Consider the following 16,105-nt stretch of genomic DNA (forward strand, 5'->3'; position numbering starts at 1 on the left):
TGACAGGTGTAGGGGAAACTTTATCAATAGGGTAGGCAAAATTGGCTGTTCTATGACTTGTGGACTTCAACTCCCAGAATTCCTGAGCCAATCACGCTAACTGAGGAATTCTGGGAGTTGAAGTCCACATGTCATAGAAGAGCTATCTTTGCTATCTCTCTGGTAGGCTTTAAAAGTTTGGCTGGGATGAAGTTTTTTCCTCCTGCACTTTCAGGCAATCAGTGGTAGGACCGCTGAGCTGCGAAGATTTGTGGGATGCCTAATTCCTGCAACTGTGGTTTATAATGGCAGCAACACTCAACTGAAATCTGAACAGTAAAAGCTGTGTCCCTATTTAAGCCTTACAATGCGGTTGTAGCTGAATGAAAGCCTGAAGTGAGGGATGAAACCTGGAATGCAATTGTTCCAGTATTCAAGCAAAAGGAGTGCTGAAGTCTAGTGATAATTTGCTTGAAACCAGTTTCCAAGTTGTTGTTGTTGTTGTTGTTGTTATTATTATTATTATTATTATTATTATTATTATTATTATTATTATTTAGATTTGTATGCTGCCCTTCTGCTTAGACTCAGGGCAGCTCACAGCATACAATAAAACAATTCATGACAAATCTAATAGATTTAAAAAAAAAACATTTAAAAACCCCATTAAACCAGACATACACACAGACATACCATACATAAATTGTATAGGCCCGGGGGAGAGGTGGGGGGAATGCCTCAATTCCCCCATGCCTGAGGGCAGAGGTGAGTTTTAAGGAGTTTACGGAAGGCAAGGAGGGTGGGGGCAGTTCTAATCACCGGAGGGGAGCTGGTTCCAGAGAGTCGGGGCCGCCACAGAGAAGGCTCTTCCCCTGGGACTCGCCAGACGACATTGTTTAGTCAACGGGATCCGGAGAAGGCCAACTCTGTGGGACCTTATAGGTCGCTGGGATTCGTGCGGCAGAAGGCGATCCCGGAGATATTCTGGTCTGATGCCATGAAGGGCTTTATAGGTCATAACCAACACTTTGAATTGTGACCGGAAATTGATCGGCAACCAATGCAGACTGCGGAGTGTTGGTGTAACATGGGCATACATGGGGAAGTCCATGATTGCTCTCGCAGCTGCATAAGTGCATAAGTGCACCAGTGCCTTCTGTCCCGTCCTAACATTTCTCTTTTACTAGTATCATGGAAATAAATATTATATCTTTGTATATCACAAATATGTACGTGACAAAACAAGTAAATAAATAAAAAGTAAAATAAAATATTTGGAAAGCTTAGCAAAACCATTCAGTAGTTCTTAGGTGTAAACTGAACACACTTAGTGTAAAAAACAAAATTTAGTCTTGCGTTCAAACAATAGTTCATTTTAACCAGGTCTTTTGTGTTGTTTGTGCCTTTGCAACTCACTGGATATCTTGTGGTTTGATGTTTTATGCATAACCCATAAGGGCTGGTTCAGTCACAGGTTGTATGAATGCAAGCTTAGCAAACAAGTGAGAAGATCCAGGAATTTGCTGTAATATTTTTTTATTTATTTGATTTATATGCCGCCACTCTCCATAGACTTGGGGCGGCTTACAGCAATAATAACAATGTATAACAAATCTAATATTTAAAATATCTAAAAAATCCTTATTTAAAAAGCAAGACATACACACAAACACACCATGCATAAACTATATACGCCTGGGGGAGATGTCTCAATTCCCCCATGCCTGACGGCAGAGGTGGGTTTTGAGGAGTTTACGAAAGGCAAGGGGGGTGGGGGCAATCCTAATCTCTGGGGGGATTTGGTTCCAGAGGGTTGGGGCCGCCACAGAGAAGGCTCTTCCCCTGGGTCCCGCCAGACGATATTGTTTAGTCGACGGGACCCGGAGAAGGCCAACTATGTGGGATCTAACCGGTCGCTGGGATTCGTGCGGCAGAAGGTGGTCCCGGAGATTTTCTGGTCCAATGCCATGAAGGGCTTTAAAGGTCATAACCAACACTTTGAATTGTGACCAGAAACTGATCAGCAACCAATGCAGACTGTGGAATGTTGGTGTAACATGGGTATACCTAGGGAAGCCCAGGATTGCTCTTGCAGCTGCATTCTGCACAATCTGAAGTTTCCGAACACTTTTCAAAGGTTGCCCCATGCAGAGACCGTTACAGTAGTCGAACCTCGAGGTGATGAGGGCATGAGTGACTGTGAGCAGTGACTCCCGGTCCAAGTAGGGCCGCCACTGGTGCACCAGGTGAACCTGGGCAAATGCCCCCCTTGCCACAGCTGAAAGGTGGTTCTCTAATGTAAGCTGTGGATCGAGGAGGATGCCCAAGTTGCAGACCCTTTCTGAGGGGGTCAATTTCCCCCCCCCCCGGGAAATGGACGGACAGATGGAATTGTCCTTGGGAGGCAAAATCTACAGCCACTCCGTCTTATCGGGGATAGTCTAATAGGACAATCTGGCTTCTTTCCTCATTCTCATTATTTGTTCTTGGCAGATCTTGACTGGATTCTGAAACTCTTGAGGGATGGGCCTGATTGGCACTTGGATGGGAGACCACCAAGTAATTCCAGAGTTCAAAATTAGACTGGGGTATTTTTTTAAAAAAATCCAAGAAGGTAGCAATTAAAATAGCACCACCATACTTCATGGAAGTGTAAGTGGAGTTGTGAGTATCTAAATTCATCTTGGAGATTTTATTGTATGTGGTAGGTGAATTCCACAGCAAATTGTCAAAAAGTCATGGAATATTTTTCCATTCTATGTATGATAAAAACCCAGAAAATGTATTAAAAATTGGGGCCGGGGATAATAACTCCAGAACAGGACACTAGCAAAGTCCTTATATTTGTTTTTTAAGTATGCAAGGGTTTTTAGAATATTATTTAAATTAGATTTATGTGTTTTTAGTAGTGATATTTTAATGTATCTTAATATTAGATTTCTCCTTGTTAGGTTTATTGTGAGCTACCCTGAGTTCCAGGAAAAGAGCGGCATAGAAATTGAATGAATGAATAAATATTTTCCAAGTTGCCTGTGAAATCATCAGAAGTTTAACTAAAATATCTTAGTACCCTTGTGTTGCTATTTTATACTCTGGATTTTTCAAATCTCCTTGTATTTTCAAATGAAATAAAATACTGCACTTTTTTTGGAAGTTTTTATTTAGGGTTTCAGGAGGCTCTTTATGTAATCTAAGTAGCCATACAATACTCAAAAAGTAAAGAGAAATGGTTTGAAAAACCCAAAACTGTTGCTTTCCCCTCCAGCGATACATTTGGTATTGTTTCTTTGCTTACAAAAACAAAAAGACAAAAAAATGAGGAATACATTTGTTCATGCCACAGCAAGTCAACATCCTTCCTCTGGAGAAATTGTTTTAATTGCCATCCAAGAATGCAGAGTAATATCAAGCTCAGCTGTTATTGGAATGAAAGTAGCATCATGGTTTTTGAAATATATTTCCAGGCACATCCTGAAATGTTATTCAACTGCGGTGCATTGGGGGTTGGTTCCTTTCGGTTCGGACCGGATGGCCTGAACCCGTAGCGACCCACTGGATCCATCACAATGGTGTCACGGATCTGGTTCGGTCGGTGCCGGTCCATGGGTGCCATCTTTTTTTTAAAATCCCCAATTTTTTTTTACTGTTTGGAAATTTTTTCTCTTGCTGCTGCTTGAAAAAGGGCCCTCCCGCCTGCCCCCTAATTTATTCTTTTACCAAAAGCACAGCTGAGCAAGTCCTCAGCTGTGTTTCAGGCTGATTATAACTATTGAATATACGTGGAAGCAGAACACGTGAGCGTGCACGAAACATTGTGATGTCACCAGTGGCGAAGGTAAGTGGAACCCATTCCTATGGCGCATACTGATTTATTGGGACAAAAACAGACCGTATTGAAACTGCAGTATCCAGTGAATAAAGACTTAAAAAAACCCAAAACACATACAGCTAGATCAGCCTTCTCTAACCTGGTGTCCTTGGAGTATTTAATTACTCTGTGCAGATATGGCTGGGAATAAGAAATTAATCCATCGCTTCTGAAGGATTCTCGCAACTCTGATTTTGTTCTGCAGCTCAACAAATTTATAACTGAGAATTGTAGTTAGTTCTGATCCACCAGAACTAAGGATGCGATGGTAACAAGGAGTAACTATATATTATTTCAAAGATGAGGCTATGATTGATACTTAAAGCAGAGTATCTTCCTTTGCTTTAAAACAGGAGTGTCCAACATTGGTAACTTTAAGACTTGTGGACTTCAACTCCCAGAATTCCCCAGCAAGTATGGGTAGTTGGGGAATTCTGTAAGCTGAAGTCCACAAATTTTAAAATTTCTAAGGTTGAAGCCTATTTTAGGAATTAGGTTACAACTTTATTGTACTTCCCCTATAGGAGTTGTCAGTTTGGAGAACATTTACCATCAGAATTCAACATTGTGAGCTTTTAAAAAATGGAATCTTATATGCTTAACTTCTGCGCAGAAGAATTGGTATGGTCAGAAATTTAATGTTAGAAAAGCTGGTCACTCCCAGATGAAGTCTGCCTATATCTAAATCTCCCCAGTTACTCTAGAAAGTATCTCTAGAGGAAAAGAAATTGCCAGCATTCATACCTGCAATTTTTCTTGGGAGAAGAATCCGGCTTCAATCCAAGGCATACTATATTTTCAACATTTACCTAAGAGTGCATTTCAAGATTTAGCCATTTTCACTGGATTTTAGAGATTTGCTATAAGCGCCTACCCCTTTACCATAGGCCAATGGGTCAGCCAATCAGGGAAAAAGTGTGCCTTGGGTGAAAAATAAATTAACTCTCTTCAAGGATAGATTCACGAATTATATCAGACACTGGAATCACAAGTGGTGGTTTGCCTTTTCTGGAGAATGTCTCCATCTGCTGTTTAAAAGAGGGCACCTTAATTTCTATCTCAGGCTTATCAGGATGTTAATGCCAACTATTTCACCTTTAATATGACTTAGGAAAGCCAGTGTAATCTCCTTTGGGAATCTCATAAAAAGAAGGCTAATGTGGTCTACTCAAGACATCTTTCCGTTTTTGTTCATGGAGATCCCAAAAGGAAAAGTCCTCTATTTTTTGGTCAGGCAAACACTCCGGTGCTCAGGGACTGATACCCTTGGCTTTCCTTCTTGCAGGCTAATACGCAAATCCCAAGCATTCCAAAAAACTGAAATGGAAAAAAAATACAGCTAATTAATCTTTCGGTCTGCGCACATAGCATCAAACAGAATACAGTGGTACCTCTACTTAAGAACGCCTCTACTTACAAACTTTTCTAGATAAGAACTGGGTGTTCAAGATTTTTTTTGCCTCTTCTAAAGAACCACTTTCTACTTACAAGCCCAAGCCTCCGAAACTGTAACCGGAAAAGGCAGGGAGAAGCCTCCATGGGGCCTCTCTAGGAATCTCCTGGGAGGAAAGAGGGACGGAAAAGGTGGGGAGAAGCCTCTGTGGGGCCTTCTCTAGGAATCTCCTTGGAGGAAACAGGGCTGGAAAAGGTGGGGAGAAGCCTCCGTGGGGCCTCTCTAGGAATCTCCTGGGAGGAAACAGGGCCGGAAAAAGCAGGCAGAATCCTCTGTGGGGCCTCTCTAGGAATCTCCTGGGAAGAAACAGGGACGGAAAAGGCAGGGAGAAGGCTCCATGGGGACTCTCTAGGAATCTCCTTGGAGGAAACAGGGCTGGAAAAGGTGGGGAGAAGCCTCTGTGGGGCCTCTCTAGGAATCTCCTTGGAGGAAACAGGGCCGGAAAAGGTGGGGAGAAGCCTCCGTGGGGCCTCTCTAGGAATCTCCTGGGAGGAAACAGGGCCGGAAAAGGCAGGGAGAAGCCTCTGTGGGGCCTCTCTAGGAATCTCCTGGGAGGAAACAGGGCCGGAAAAGGCAGGGAGAAGCCTCTGTGGAGCTTCTCTAGGAATCTTCTGGAAGGAAACAGGGCCAGAAAAGGCAGGCAGAATCCTCTGTGGGGCCTCTCTAGGAATATTCTGGGAGGAAACAGGGCCTCTGAAACTGTAACTGGAAAAGGCAGGGAGAAGCCTTCGTGAGGCCTCTCTAGAAATCTCCTGGGAGGAAACAGGGCTAGAAAAGGTAGGGAGAAGCCTCCATGGGGCCTCTCTAGGAATCTCCTGGGAGGAAACAGGGCCTCCACCCTCCCTGTGCTTTCCCCAATCACATGCATTATTTGCTTTTACATTGATTCCTATGGGAAAAATTGCTTCTTCTTACAAACTTTTCTACTTAAGAACCTGATCATGGAACAAATTAAGTTCCATTAAGGTACCACTGTACTGAAAAGCAGGTTCAAACTTGGCAATCACACTTACCTTCACAATGGCAAAAGCCAAGACAATGAGCATTGCGTAATTGAGCAGGTCACGGAGATCAATGATCTTTTCACAGCCCTGTAGTGAAGGGAGGTAAGGGGAAAGAACTGATTACATACGTTCAAAGAGTTTTGGAGAAAAGTTCAAGAGTTTTGTTCTAGAACTTGGCAAAGATAGCAATATCACTTAAGACTTATAGATCACTTCACAGCCCTCTCTAAGCAGTTTACAGAATCAGCCTATTGCCCCCAACACAATCTGGGTCCTCGTTTTATCAACCTCGGAAGGATGGAAGGCTGAAACAATCTAGAACTGGTCAGGATCAAACTCCTGGCAATGGGCAGAGTCTGCCTGCAATACCGCATGCTAACCATTGAACCACCACAGCTCTTAAAAACATAGTCCAGTTGTCTTTTGAAAAACCACCTTTGAAACAATTATGGCTTGCATGATTAAGAATCTCCACATATATGTAGGGAGATGAATTTTGGATATGAAAGACTAAACATATATTCTGGAATAAAATAAGTAAAAACAGCCAGCAAAGGTCCCATCAACTAGACAGAGCCTAGGGGAAGAGCCTTCTCTGTGGAGGGCCCAACCCTCTGGAATCAGCTCTCCCCAGAGATTCGCATTGCCCCCACCTTCCTCGCCTTTTGCAAGAGTCTTAAGACTCATTTATGTCGCCAGGTTTGGGGTGATTGGATCTCAGCCCCCTGGTCGACAAAGGTTGGTATGGATGTTGTTTGAATGGGTATGACTGATTTTAATATAATTGGGGATTTTAGATTCTTTGTTTAGTTTTTAATTAATTGGATTTGCTATTGTATTTTCTTGTTTTTCTACGTTGTAAGCCACCCCATGTCTTTGGCGTATAAATCAAGAAAGGAAGGAAGGAAGGAAGGAAGGAAGGAAGAAGGAAAGAGAGAGAGAGAGGGAGGGAGGGAAGAAAGGAAGGAAGGAAGGAAGAAGGAAAGAGAGAGAGAGAGGGAGGGAGGGAGGAAAGGAAGAAAGGAAGGAAGGAAAGAAGAAAGAAAGAAAGAAAGAAAGAAAGAAAGAAAGAAAGAAAGAAAGAAAGGGAAAGAAAACCCCAATTCAAATTCTCCTTTCCTACAACTTTGGCCAAACTCAAGAAAACTCTTACTTGTGTGTTCAGAAGATGCATCTCACTTAGTTGTCCTGTGCAATTTTTGAAAGCAGGACCTTGCTTGCAGCAGCTCAGAGGAAGAGTGTGGTTGCCTGTGGTGTTGAACCACTGGGTCCCAATCCAGTTAGTGTAGTTTTGGATACCGCAACACTTAAGCTGAAAGAGCAACAACTGGGGTTGGAAGAGGCACATCCAAAGTTCAGTTCACTTGCGTTTGAGACTTGGAGGGCTTATCCCTCAAGGAAGGTCACCTTCTCCAGAATGCGATACCCTCCAGATGTGCTAGAATGGAAAGTCCCAGAATCCCCCAGAATCCCATGCATCTGGACAGTGCTAGGTAAAGAATGCCCAGTAAGAGCCATAATAGCAATAGCAATAAGACTTATATACCGCTTTACAGCCCTCTCGAAGCAATTTACAAAATCAGCACATTGCCCCCAACAATTTAGAAACATAGAAGATTGAGGGCAGAAAAAGACCTCATGATCCATCTAGTCTGCCCTTCTACTATTTCCTGTATTTTATCTTAGGATGGATATACTGTATGTTTATCCCAGGCATGTTTAAATTAAATTACTGTGGATTTACCAACCAATCCGCTGGAAGTTTATTCCAAGCGTCTACTACTCTTTCAGTAAAATATTTTCTCACCTTGCTTCTAATCTTTCCTCCAACTAAACTCAGATTGTGCCCCCCTGTTCTTGTGTTCACTTTCCTATTAAAAACACTTCCCTCCTGAACCTTATTTAACCCTTTGACATATTTAAATGTTTCGATCACGTCCCCCCTTTTCCTTCTGTCCTCCAGACTATACAGATTGAGTTCATTAAGTCTTTCCTGATAAGTTTTAAGCTTAAGACCTTCCACCATTCTTGTAGCCCGTCTTTGGACCCGTTCAATTTTATCAATATCTTTTTGTAGGTCAGGTCTCCAGAACTGAGCACAGTATTCCAAATTTGGGTTCTCGTTTTATCCACCTCAGAAAGATGGAAGGCTGAGTCAACCTTAAGCCTGGTGAGATTCGACCTGCCAAATTGCTGTCTGTCGGCAGTCAGCAGACGCAGCCTGCAGTACTGCTCTCTAACCACTGTGCCACCGCAGCTCATAATACGTATATTGATTCTTCTTCCTCCTTGGGAAAACACTGCAATTAATTTTTGAAATTGGCAACTGTGTGTTGTGGAGACTCTTGCCCAGATACAATATGCTGGAGAACTTTCCAGAAAAATCTAAGAAAAGAATTAATTACTGTGGATTTACCAGCTGGAAGTTTATTCCAAGCATCTACTACTCTTTCAGTAAAATAATATTTTCTCACGTTGCTTCTAATCTTTCCTCCAACTAACCTCATATTGTGCCCTTGTTCTTGTGTTCACTTTCCTATTAAAATACTTCCCAAAGAAAAGAAAAAAATTGCTTCCATCGTGATATTAATGTGGGCACAACTATGCAGGCAGTGGTTCTCAACCTGGGGGTCACGACCCTTTGGGAGCCGAACAACCGTTTCACAGGGGTATCACCTAAGAGCACGAGAAAAGACAAATGTCCATTGGTGTTAGGAACTAAAGCTTCTATTCTGCCACCTTGGAACATATTTTTACAATCCGGCCAATCAGGCGTTACAGTGGGGGTGTCCCTCTGACCTTCCTGCCAATCAGCTTAAAGCTCTGTTGGGAGAATTGGTGCTAGACTTATGGTTGGGAGTCACCACAACATGAGGACCTGTATTAAGGGGTTGCGGCATTAGAAAGGTTGAAAACAACTAATGTAGGAGGGTTTGGGGGCAATAAAGTAGTTTATTATGGCCTTTGTCTAGTTTTTAAAAATAACCTTTATTTTCCAGGGCCTCCCATGTAAGAGCCAAAAAACCATTCATCTTTTCTCATAGAAACATAGAAGTCTGACGGCAGAAAAAGACCTCATGGTCCATCTAGTCTGCCCTTATACTATTTTCTGTATGTTATCTTAGGATGGATCTATGTTTATCCCAGGCATGTTTAAATTCAGTTACTGTGGATTTACCAACCACGTCTGCTGGAAGTTTGTTCCAAAGATCTACTACTCTTTCAGTAAAATAATATTTTCTCATGTTGCTTTTGATCTTTCCCCCAACTAACTTCAGATTGTGTCCCCTTGTTCTTGTGTTCACTTTCCTATTAAAAACACTTCCCTCCTGGAGCTTATTTAACCCTTTCACATATTTAAATGTTTCGATCATGTCCCCCTTTTCTTTCTGTCCTCCAGACTATACAGATTGAGTCCATGAAGTCTTTCCTGATACGTTTTAAGCTTAAGACCTTCCACCATTCTTGTAGCCCGTCTTTGGACCTGTTCAATTTTGTCAATATCTTTTTGTAGGTGAGGTCTCCAGAACTGAACACAGTATTCCAAATGGGGTCTCACCAAATAAATAACCTTTATTTTCCAGGGCCTCCCATGTAAGAGCCAAAAAACCCATTCATCTTTTCTCAGTTTTGTTAAAAGATTATCATTGGATTCTTTGTTATGTTCTGCGAAAGATTAATTCCTCTGGTGAAAACTCAATTCAAACAGTGACGATATGTTCTTTATTGTAAGGAGAGACCTTTATTTCAGAAAGCTGTCTTTTAAATGGATTTATTTTTCACTTCTGTCCTTTCTTTTAAAGACAATTGTTTACTGTACAAATGGTACCACGGTGCAGAGTTTTTCGCATTTGTCTGAAAAACATGGATTCTGAATTGCCCTTTTCATACATTTATACATAGGGCTCAAGTTTAGATATCTTTATTACAATATGCATTTTTACAAAGTTTTTTTCTTAGTTTCGCAATTGAATTTTTCTTCGTAAAGCAAAGTTATAAACAAAGAATGAAAATATTTTATCCTTATGAATCTCTTTCATATTTGCCCAACTCCAATTCAAAATCTTTTCTGTTCTTAAAAACGAAACCAACTAGGGAAACTGCAACCAGAATGAACATACAGCAGAATAAAAGTACAGTAATACCTTGTCTTATGAACCTAATTGGTTCCGGAAGGAGGTTCGTAAGGCGAAAAGTTCGTAAGACGAAACATAGGAAACAATGTAAAAGTGATTAATGCGTGCAAAGGGGGAAAAAAAAATCGCAAAATGAAGCTCTGCTGGGCGCCGCCGCCCAACTGTCACCTTTTAAAACAGCCGGGGGGCTTCTCGGCGTTCTCCCGAACCTGAACTTTTGCCGAACGTTTGGGGTTCGGGAGGCCGCCGAGAAGCGCCGCTGCCCATCTGTCACCTTCTGAAACAGCCGGGGGGCTTCTCGGCGTTCCCCTGAACGCCGAACCCGGAAGTTTGGCAAAAGTTCGGGTTCAGGTTCCGGAGGCCGCCGAGAAGCGCCCGGCTGTTTCAAAAGATGACAGCTGGGCACCGGCGCCGAAACGTGGCCTTCAGGAAGGACGTCTTCGTGACATCAAAGCTCCACCTATTGGGCTTCCCCACCTCCGTTTCAGCCTCCAGATCGGCCGAAAACGCTACCGCCAATCGCAAAAACGGCACTCCGCCGGCTGCCGCCGCCCGGCTATAACCTTCTGAAACAGTCGGGCGATTCTTGGCGTCCTCCGGAACCCGAAGCCGAACCAGAACTTTTGCTGAATGTCCAGGTTCGGCGTTCGGGGGAATGCCGAGAAGCCCCCCGGCTGTTTCAGAAGGTGACAGGCGGGCGGCAGCGCCCAGCGGAGCACCATTTTGCGATCTGCGGTGGGTTCGTAAGTTGAAAAAAGTTCGTAAGAAGAGGCAAAATTTTTCCAAAACCCGGGTTCGTATCTCGAAATGTTCGTATCACGAGGGTTTCGTATCACGGGGTACCACTGTACATTCTTATTTCAAAAACCAGTATCATCTTATCAGGAACTGAGACACAAATGCTAGCCCAAAACCAGTTTTCTTACCTCCTTCTGCAGGTAATCTACATTATGAGAGTTTTCTGATTTTCCATCGTAGGCTGCAAATGATTTCGACAAAGAGTCATGGAACTCAGTTATTATCTGTGGCAAGGAAAGAAAGGCACAGATTGTTATTACATCTTTTCATTCATCTGAAATGCAATGGAAAGCCTTGAGTCTTTAAAGGGGCAAGATTTGTGTATCAGATAACAGCACCATTAAACAAAGAGGTTTTGCTGTCTGTCTCTGCAGGTGCAAATAACTGGTGACTCAATTTAAAAAGGCGACACATGATTATTTAACCACTGAGTCTTAAGGTTCCAAAGTTTTCTAGTCCATTAGTCCATTTATGGGCAGCATGGAGACTCAGGAGTTAAGACGCCAGGCTTGTTCAGTGGAATACTAGTACAGTTTGAGACCTGAGTACTATGCTTGCCATCCTAGCAGTTTGAAAGCATGCAAATCGGTGGTGGGTTTCAAATATTTTTACTATCGGTTCTACGGGCATGGCTTGGTGGGCGTGGTGTGGTTTGGTAAGTGTGTGTAGGAAGGATATTGTAAAATTTCCATTCCCTCCCCATTCTAGGGGAAGGTTACCACAAAATCCCCATTTCATCCCACTCAGAGGAATAATTCAATCTGTCATCTGCACTTCTAATAACTGTCTGGTTTGGTGCTGCAACCCAACAAGACCGACAGAGACTTCAGAGGAGAATCAGAACTGCAGAAAAAACAATGGCTGCCAACCTGCCTTCCATTGAGAACTTGTATACAGTGATCCCTCGAGTTTCGCGATCTCGATTATTGCGAAACGCTATATCGCGAGTTTTCAACCCGGAAGTAAACTCCACCATCTGCGCATGCGTGCCCTTCCACGCATGCGTAGATGGTGGAGTTTCCCCGCCGGGCAGAGGCTTCCCTGGGTCTTCCCCCTCTTGCCCCGGTAAGACAGCGGCGGCGCGAGCAACGGCGTGGGCGGGCGGGCGGCACGCGCGCGGGAAACCCCACCTCCGCCTCCCAGCTGGGAAGCGGAGCCGACAACAGCGTGGGCGGGCGGGCGACTCGCGCGAGCCTGGGGACACCCTTGCTCTGCTTCCCAGCGCGCGCGCGTTGCTGGGGAAAGCGCGCGCGCTTGGGGACACCTCACCTCCGCCTCCCAGCTGGGAAGCGGAGCCGGCAACAGCGTGGGTGGGCGGGCGACTCGCGCGAGCCTGGGGACACCCTTGCTCTGCTTCCCAGCGCGCGCGCGTTGCTGGGGAAAGCGCGCGCGCTTGGGGACACCTCACCTCCGCCTCCCAGCTGGGAAGCGGAGCCGGCAACAGCGTGGGTGGGCGGGCGACTCGCGCGAGCCTGGGGACACCCTTGCTCTGCTTCCCAGCGCGCGCGCTTGGGGACACCTCACCTCCGCCTCCCAGCTGGGAAGCGGAGCCGGCAACAGCGTGGGTGGGCGGGCGGCGGCGCGCGAGCCTGGGGACACCCTAGCTCTGCGCGCGTTGCTGGGGAAAGCCCGTGCGCGCGGGAAACCTCACCTCCGCCTCCCAGCTGGGAAGCGGAGCCGGCAACAGCGTGGGTGGGCGGGCGGCGGCGCGCGAGCCTGGGGACACCCTAGCTCTGCGCGCGTTGCTGGGGAAAGCCCGTGCGCGCGGGAAACCTCACCTCCGCCTCCCAGCTGGGAAGCGGAGCCGGCAACAGCGTGGGCGGGCGGGCAGCGCGCGCGAGCCTGGGCGCGAGCAACGGGGTGGGCGGGCGAAGGGCGGGCGGCAGTGGAAGCAAAAACACCATCTGCGCACGCGCAGATGGTGTTTTTACTTCCGCACCGCTACTTCGCTAAAAATCGATCATCGCGTGGGTTCCTGGAACGGAACCCTCGCGATGATCGAGGGTTCACTGTACTGCATGAGTCAAAAAGAGGGCGGGGAAAATATTTACTGACCCCCTCGCATCCTGCACATAAACTGTTTCAACTCCTACCCTCAAAACGTCGCTACAGAGCACTGCACACCATGACAACTAAGACACAAGAACAGTTTTTTACCGAATGCCATCACTCTGCTAAACAAATTGTTTGTTTGTTGGATTTGTATGCCGCCCCCCTCCCAGGACTCCTAGCGGCTCACAGCATATCAACATTCCCTCAACACTGTCAAACTATTTACTAAGGCTGCACTACTATTACTACTAGTTTTTTCCCCATCATTCCTATAACCCATTTGCTCCCACTTATGACTGTATGACTTTAACTTGTTGCATGTATCCTTAAGATTTTATTAATAATGATGCTCAGTGTATGTCAAAGGTCTCATAGCCTAGCTATACCGAAACATACCAACATTCCTCATTGCTTATTTGACCCTTATGGCAATCATTAAGTGTTGTACCTCATGATTCTTGACATATGTATGTTTTTATTTTATGTACGCTGAGAGCATATGCACCAAAGAGAAATTCCTTGTGTGGTACAATCACACCTGGCCAATAAAGTGTTCTATTCTGTTCTATTCTATTCCATTCCATTAGCTGGGACTTGGGACGCAGAGAATAGATGGGGGTGTGGCCAGTCAGCGGTGATACAGTGTTCCCTCAATTTTCGCGGGTTCGAACTTTGCAAAAAGTCTATACCATGGTTTTTTAAAATTATTAATTAAAAAATACTTCGCGTTTTTTTCCCCTATACCAGTTTTTCCCACCCGATGACATCATATCTCATCGCCAAACTTTTGTCCGCCTTTAATAAATATTTTTTTAATAAACTTTAATAAATAAATATGGTAATAATTTAAATGGTTGCTAAGGGAATGGGAAACTGTAATTTAGGGTTTTAAAGTGTTAAGGGAAGGCTTGTGATACTGTTCATAGCCAAAAATGGTGTATTTACTTCTGCATCTCTACTTTGTGGAAATTCAACTTTCGCGGGCGGTCTTGGAACGCATCCCCCGTGAAAACTGAGGGAACACTGTATTTACCAGTTCTCCAAACTACACAAACTTTCATTACTGGTTCTCCAGAACTGTTCATAGCCTACTGAAAGCCACCTCTGATGCAAATGCGAGTAGATAAATAGATAGTAACCGATACTAACTTTTCCTACAGTTCTCCACCCAGATTAAGGTTCATCCCTCATCCTTACATCCACAAGTTCATCAAATGGACCACTCCGGTTTCTCTCAACGTCCACGGCCCTCCCCTGTACTTCCGGCCAGGTGCTGAACAAAGGATGACCTTGAATCTTCTGGAAGGAATTTGTTGTGGCTACTATCTTTCCCACTCATGCAACCGCCCCTCCCAATTCCATAGTACTAATCTACTTATCGCAGGCCAAAGTAAACTCAAACGATGGCTTCGGCCTGATACTGCTGTCATTTCATTGCCTGGATGATCTTTAGATATTTCCACCCACCTTTCCTTTGTAAACAAATCCAAGCACAAAGGCTGCCATTTCTGCAGTGAAGATCAGCAGGATAATGACCAAGAACTGAAGAAAGAAAGAAAGAAAAAGACGACTTAAGTTATGTGATCTTCTCCAGATGTTGCCAACAAACCAAACTCTGGAAGATTTAACTGTTCTGTGGAAACATCTACCCCGATGATTGTAAACCTTTTTTTTTTACTCTGGTGCCAAAAGGGTGCACAATCATTCATTCATTCATTCATTTATTGGATTTGTATGCTGCCCCTCTCTGGAGACTCGGGGCGGCTAACAGCAATAATAAGACAGCGTACAATAATAACCCAATAATAAAAACGATTAAAAACCCATTAATATAAAAACCAAACATACATACAGACATACCATGCATAAAATTGTAAAGGCCTAGGGGGAAAGAGTATCTCAATTCCCCCATGCCTGGTGGCAGAGGTGGGTTTTAAGTAGCTTACGAAAGGCAAGGAGGGTGGGGGCAATTCTAATCTCTGGGGGGACTTAGTTCCAGAGGACCGGGGCCGCCACAGAGAAGGCTCTTCCCCTTGATCCCGCCAAGCGGCATTGTTTAGTTGACGGGACCCGGAGAAGACCCACTCTGTGGGACCTAACTGGTCGCTGGGATTCGTGCAGCAGAAGGCTGTGTGCAATAGCACGCTTGTGTGTGGCCACACCCATTATGCAATATCCTCCCCCTGTGCCTGTACACACAATCCCATGTTGGCCCCTCCCCCCACACATGCGCGCAGGCCTCACGGAAGCCTCTGGACTTCCGGTAGGCCCATTGGGTCCGTTTTTCACCATCCATGGGCTCCGGAGCTTGGAGAGGGCGAAAACAGCCTCCCCCGCCCTCCAGAAGGCCAAAAACAAGCTGGCTATCACACACATGCGTGCTGGAGCTGATATAGGGCAACATCTCATGTGCCCTCAAATATAGCTCCGCATGCCACCTGTGGCAAGCGTGCCATAGGTTCGCCATCACGGATGTACCCTCTCTTTCAAGATGTGTAGGATTCTGGGAGTTGAAGTCCACGTTTTAAAATTGCGATGGTTGCGAAACCCTATTGTAGGCAAAAGGTTTTTTTTAGACATCTGTTGGCATGAATGCAATTCTCCAAATGCAATTAAAGGTGTTGGTTATCACCTACAAAGCCATATAGGTAAGGACCAGATTAGCTGCGGAACCGACTTCTGCCTCGTACATCCCAGCGGCCGATAAGAGCCCACAGAATAGGCCTCCTCCAAGTCCCATCAGACAAGCAATGTCGCCTGGCAGGGCTGCGGAGAAGGGCCTTCTCTGTAGTGGCTCCGGTTCTATGGAACCAAC

The 16,105-nt window shown here is 44.9% G+C and overlaps 1 protein-coding gene across 1 annotated transcript in view; it reads right to left on the minus strand.

The window, feature by feature from the left end:
* Positions 1 to 3,834: 3,834 nt before the first annotated feature.
* Positions 3,835 to 16,105, minus strand: part of LOC139162788 (tetraspanin-36-like) — a 42,213-nt gene continuing 29,942 nt past the window's right edge. The window contains exons 3-7 of the mRNA XM_070743565.1: positions 14,758 to 14,832; positions 11,367 to 11,462; positions 7,458 to 7,616; positions 6,314 to 6,391; positions 3,835 to 5,164 (exon numbers count right to left, since the gene is read on the minus strand). Of these exons, the coding sequence (XP_070599666.1) occupies positions 5,078 to 5,164; positions 6,314 to 6,391; positions 7,458 to 7,616; positions 11,367 to 11,462; positions 14,758 to 14,832 (495 nt within the window). The 3' untranslated portion in view covers positions 3,835 to 5,077. The remainder of the gene's footprint in view (positions 5,165 to 6,313; positions 6,392 to 7,457; positions 7,617 to 11,366; positions 11,463 to 14,757; positions 14,833 to 16,105) is intronic.

This window comes from Erythrolamprus reginae, chromosome 2, assembly GCF_031021105.1.
Source record: "Erythrolamprus reginae isolate rEryReg1 chromosome 2, rEryReg1.hap1, whole genome shotgun sequence".
NCBI lineage: Eukaryota > Metazoa > Chordata > Lepidosauria > Squamata > Dipsadidae > Erythrolamprus > Erythrolamprus reginae.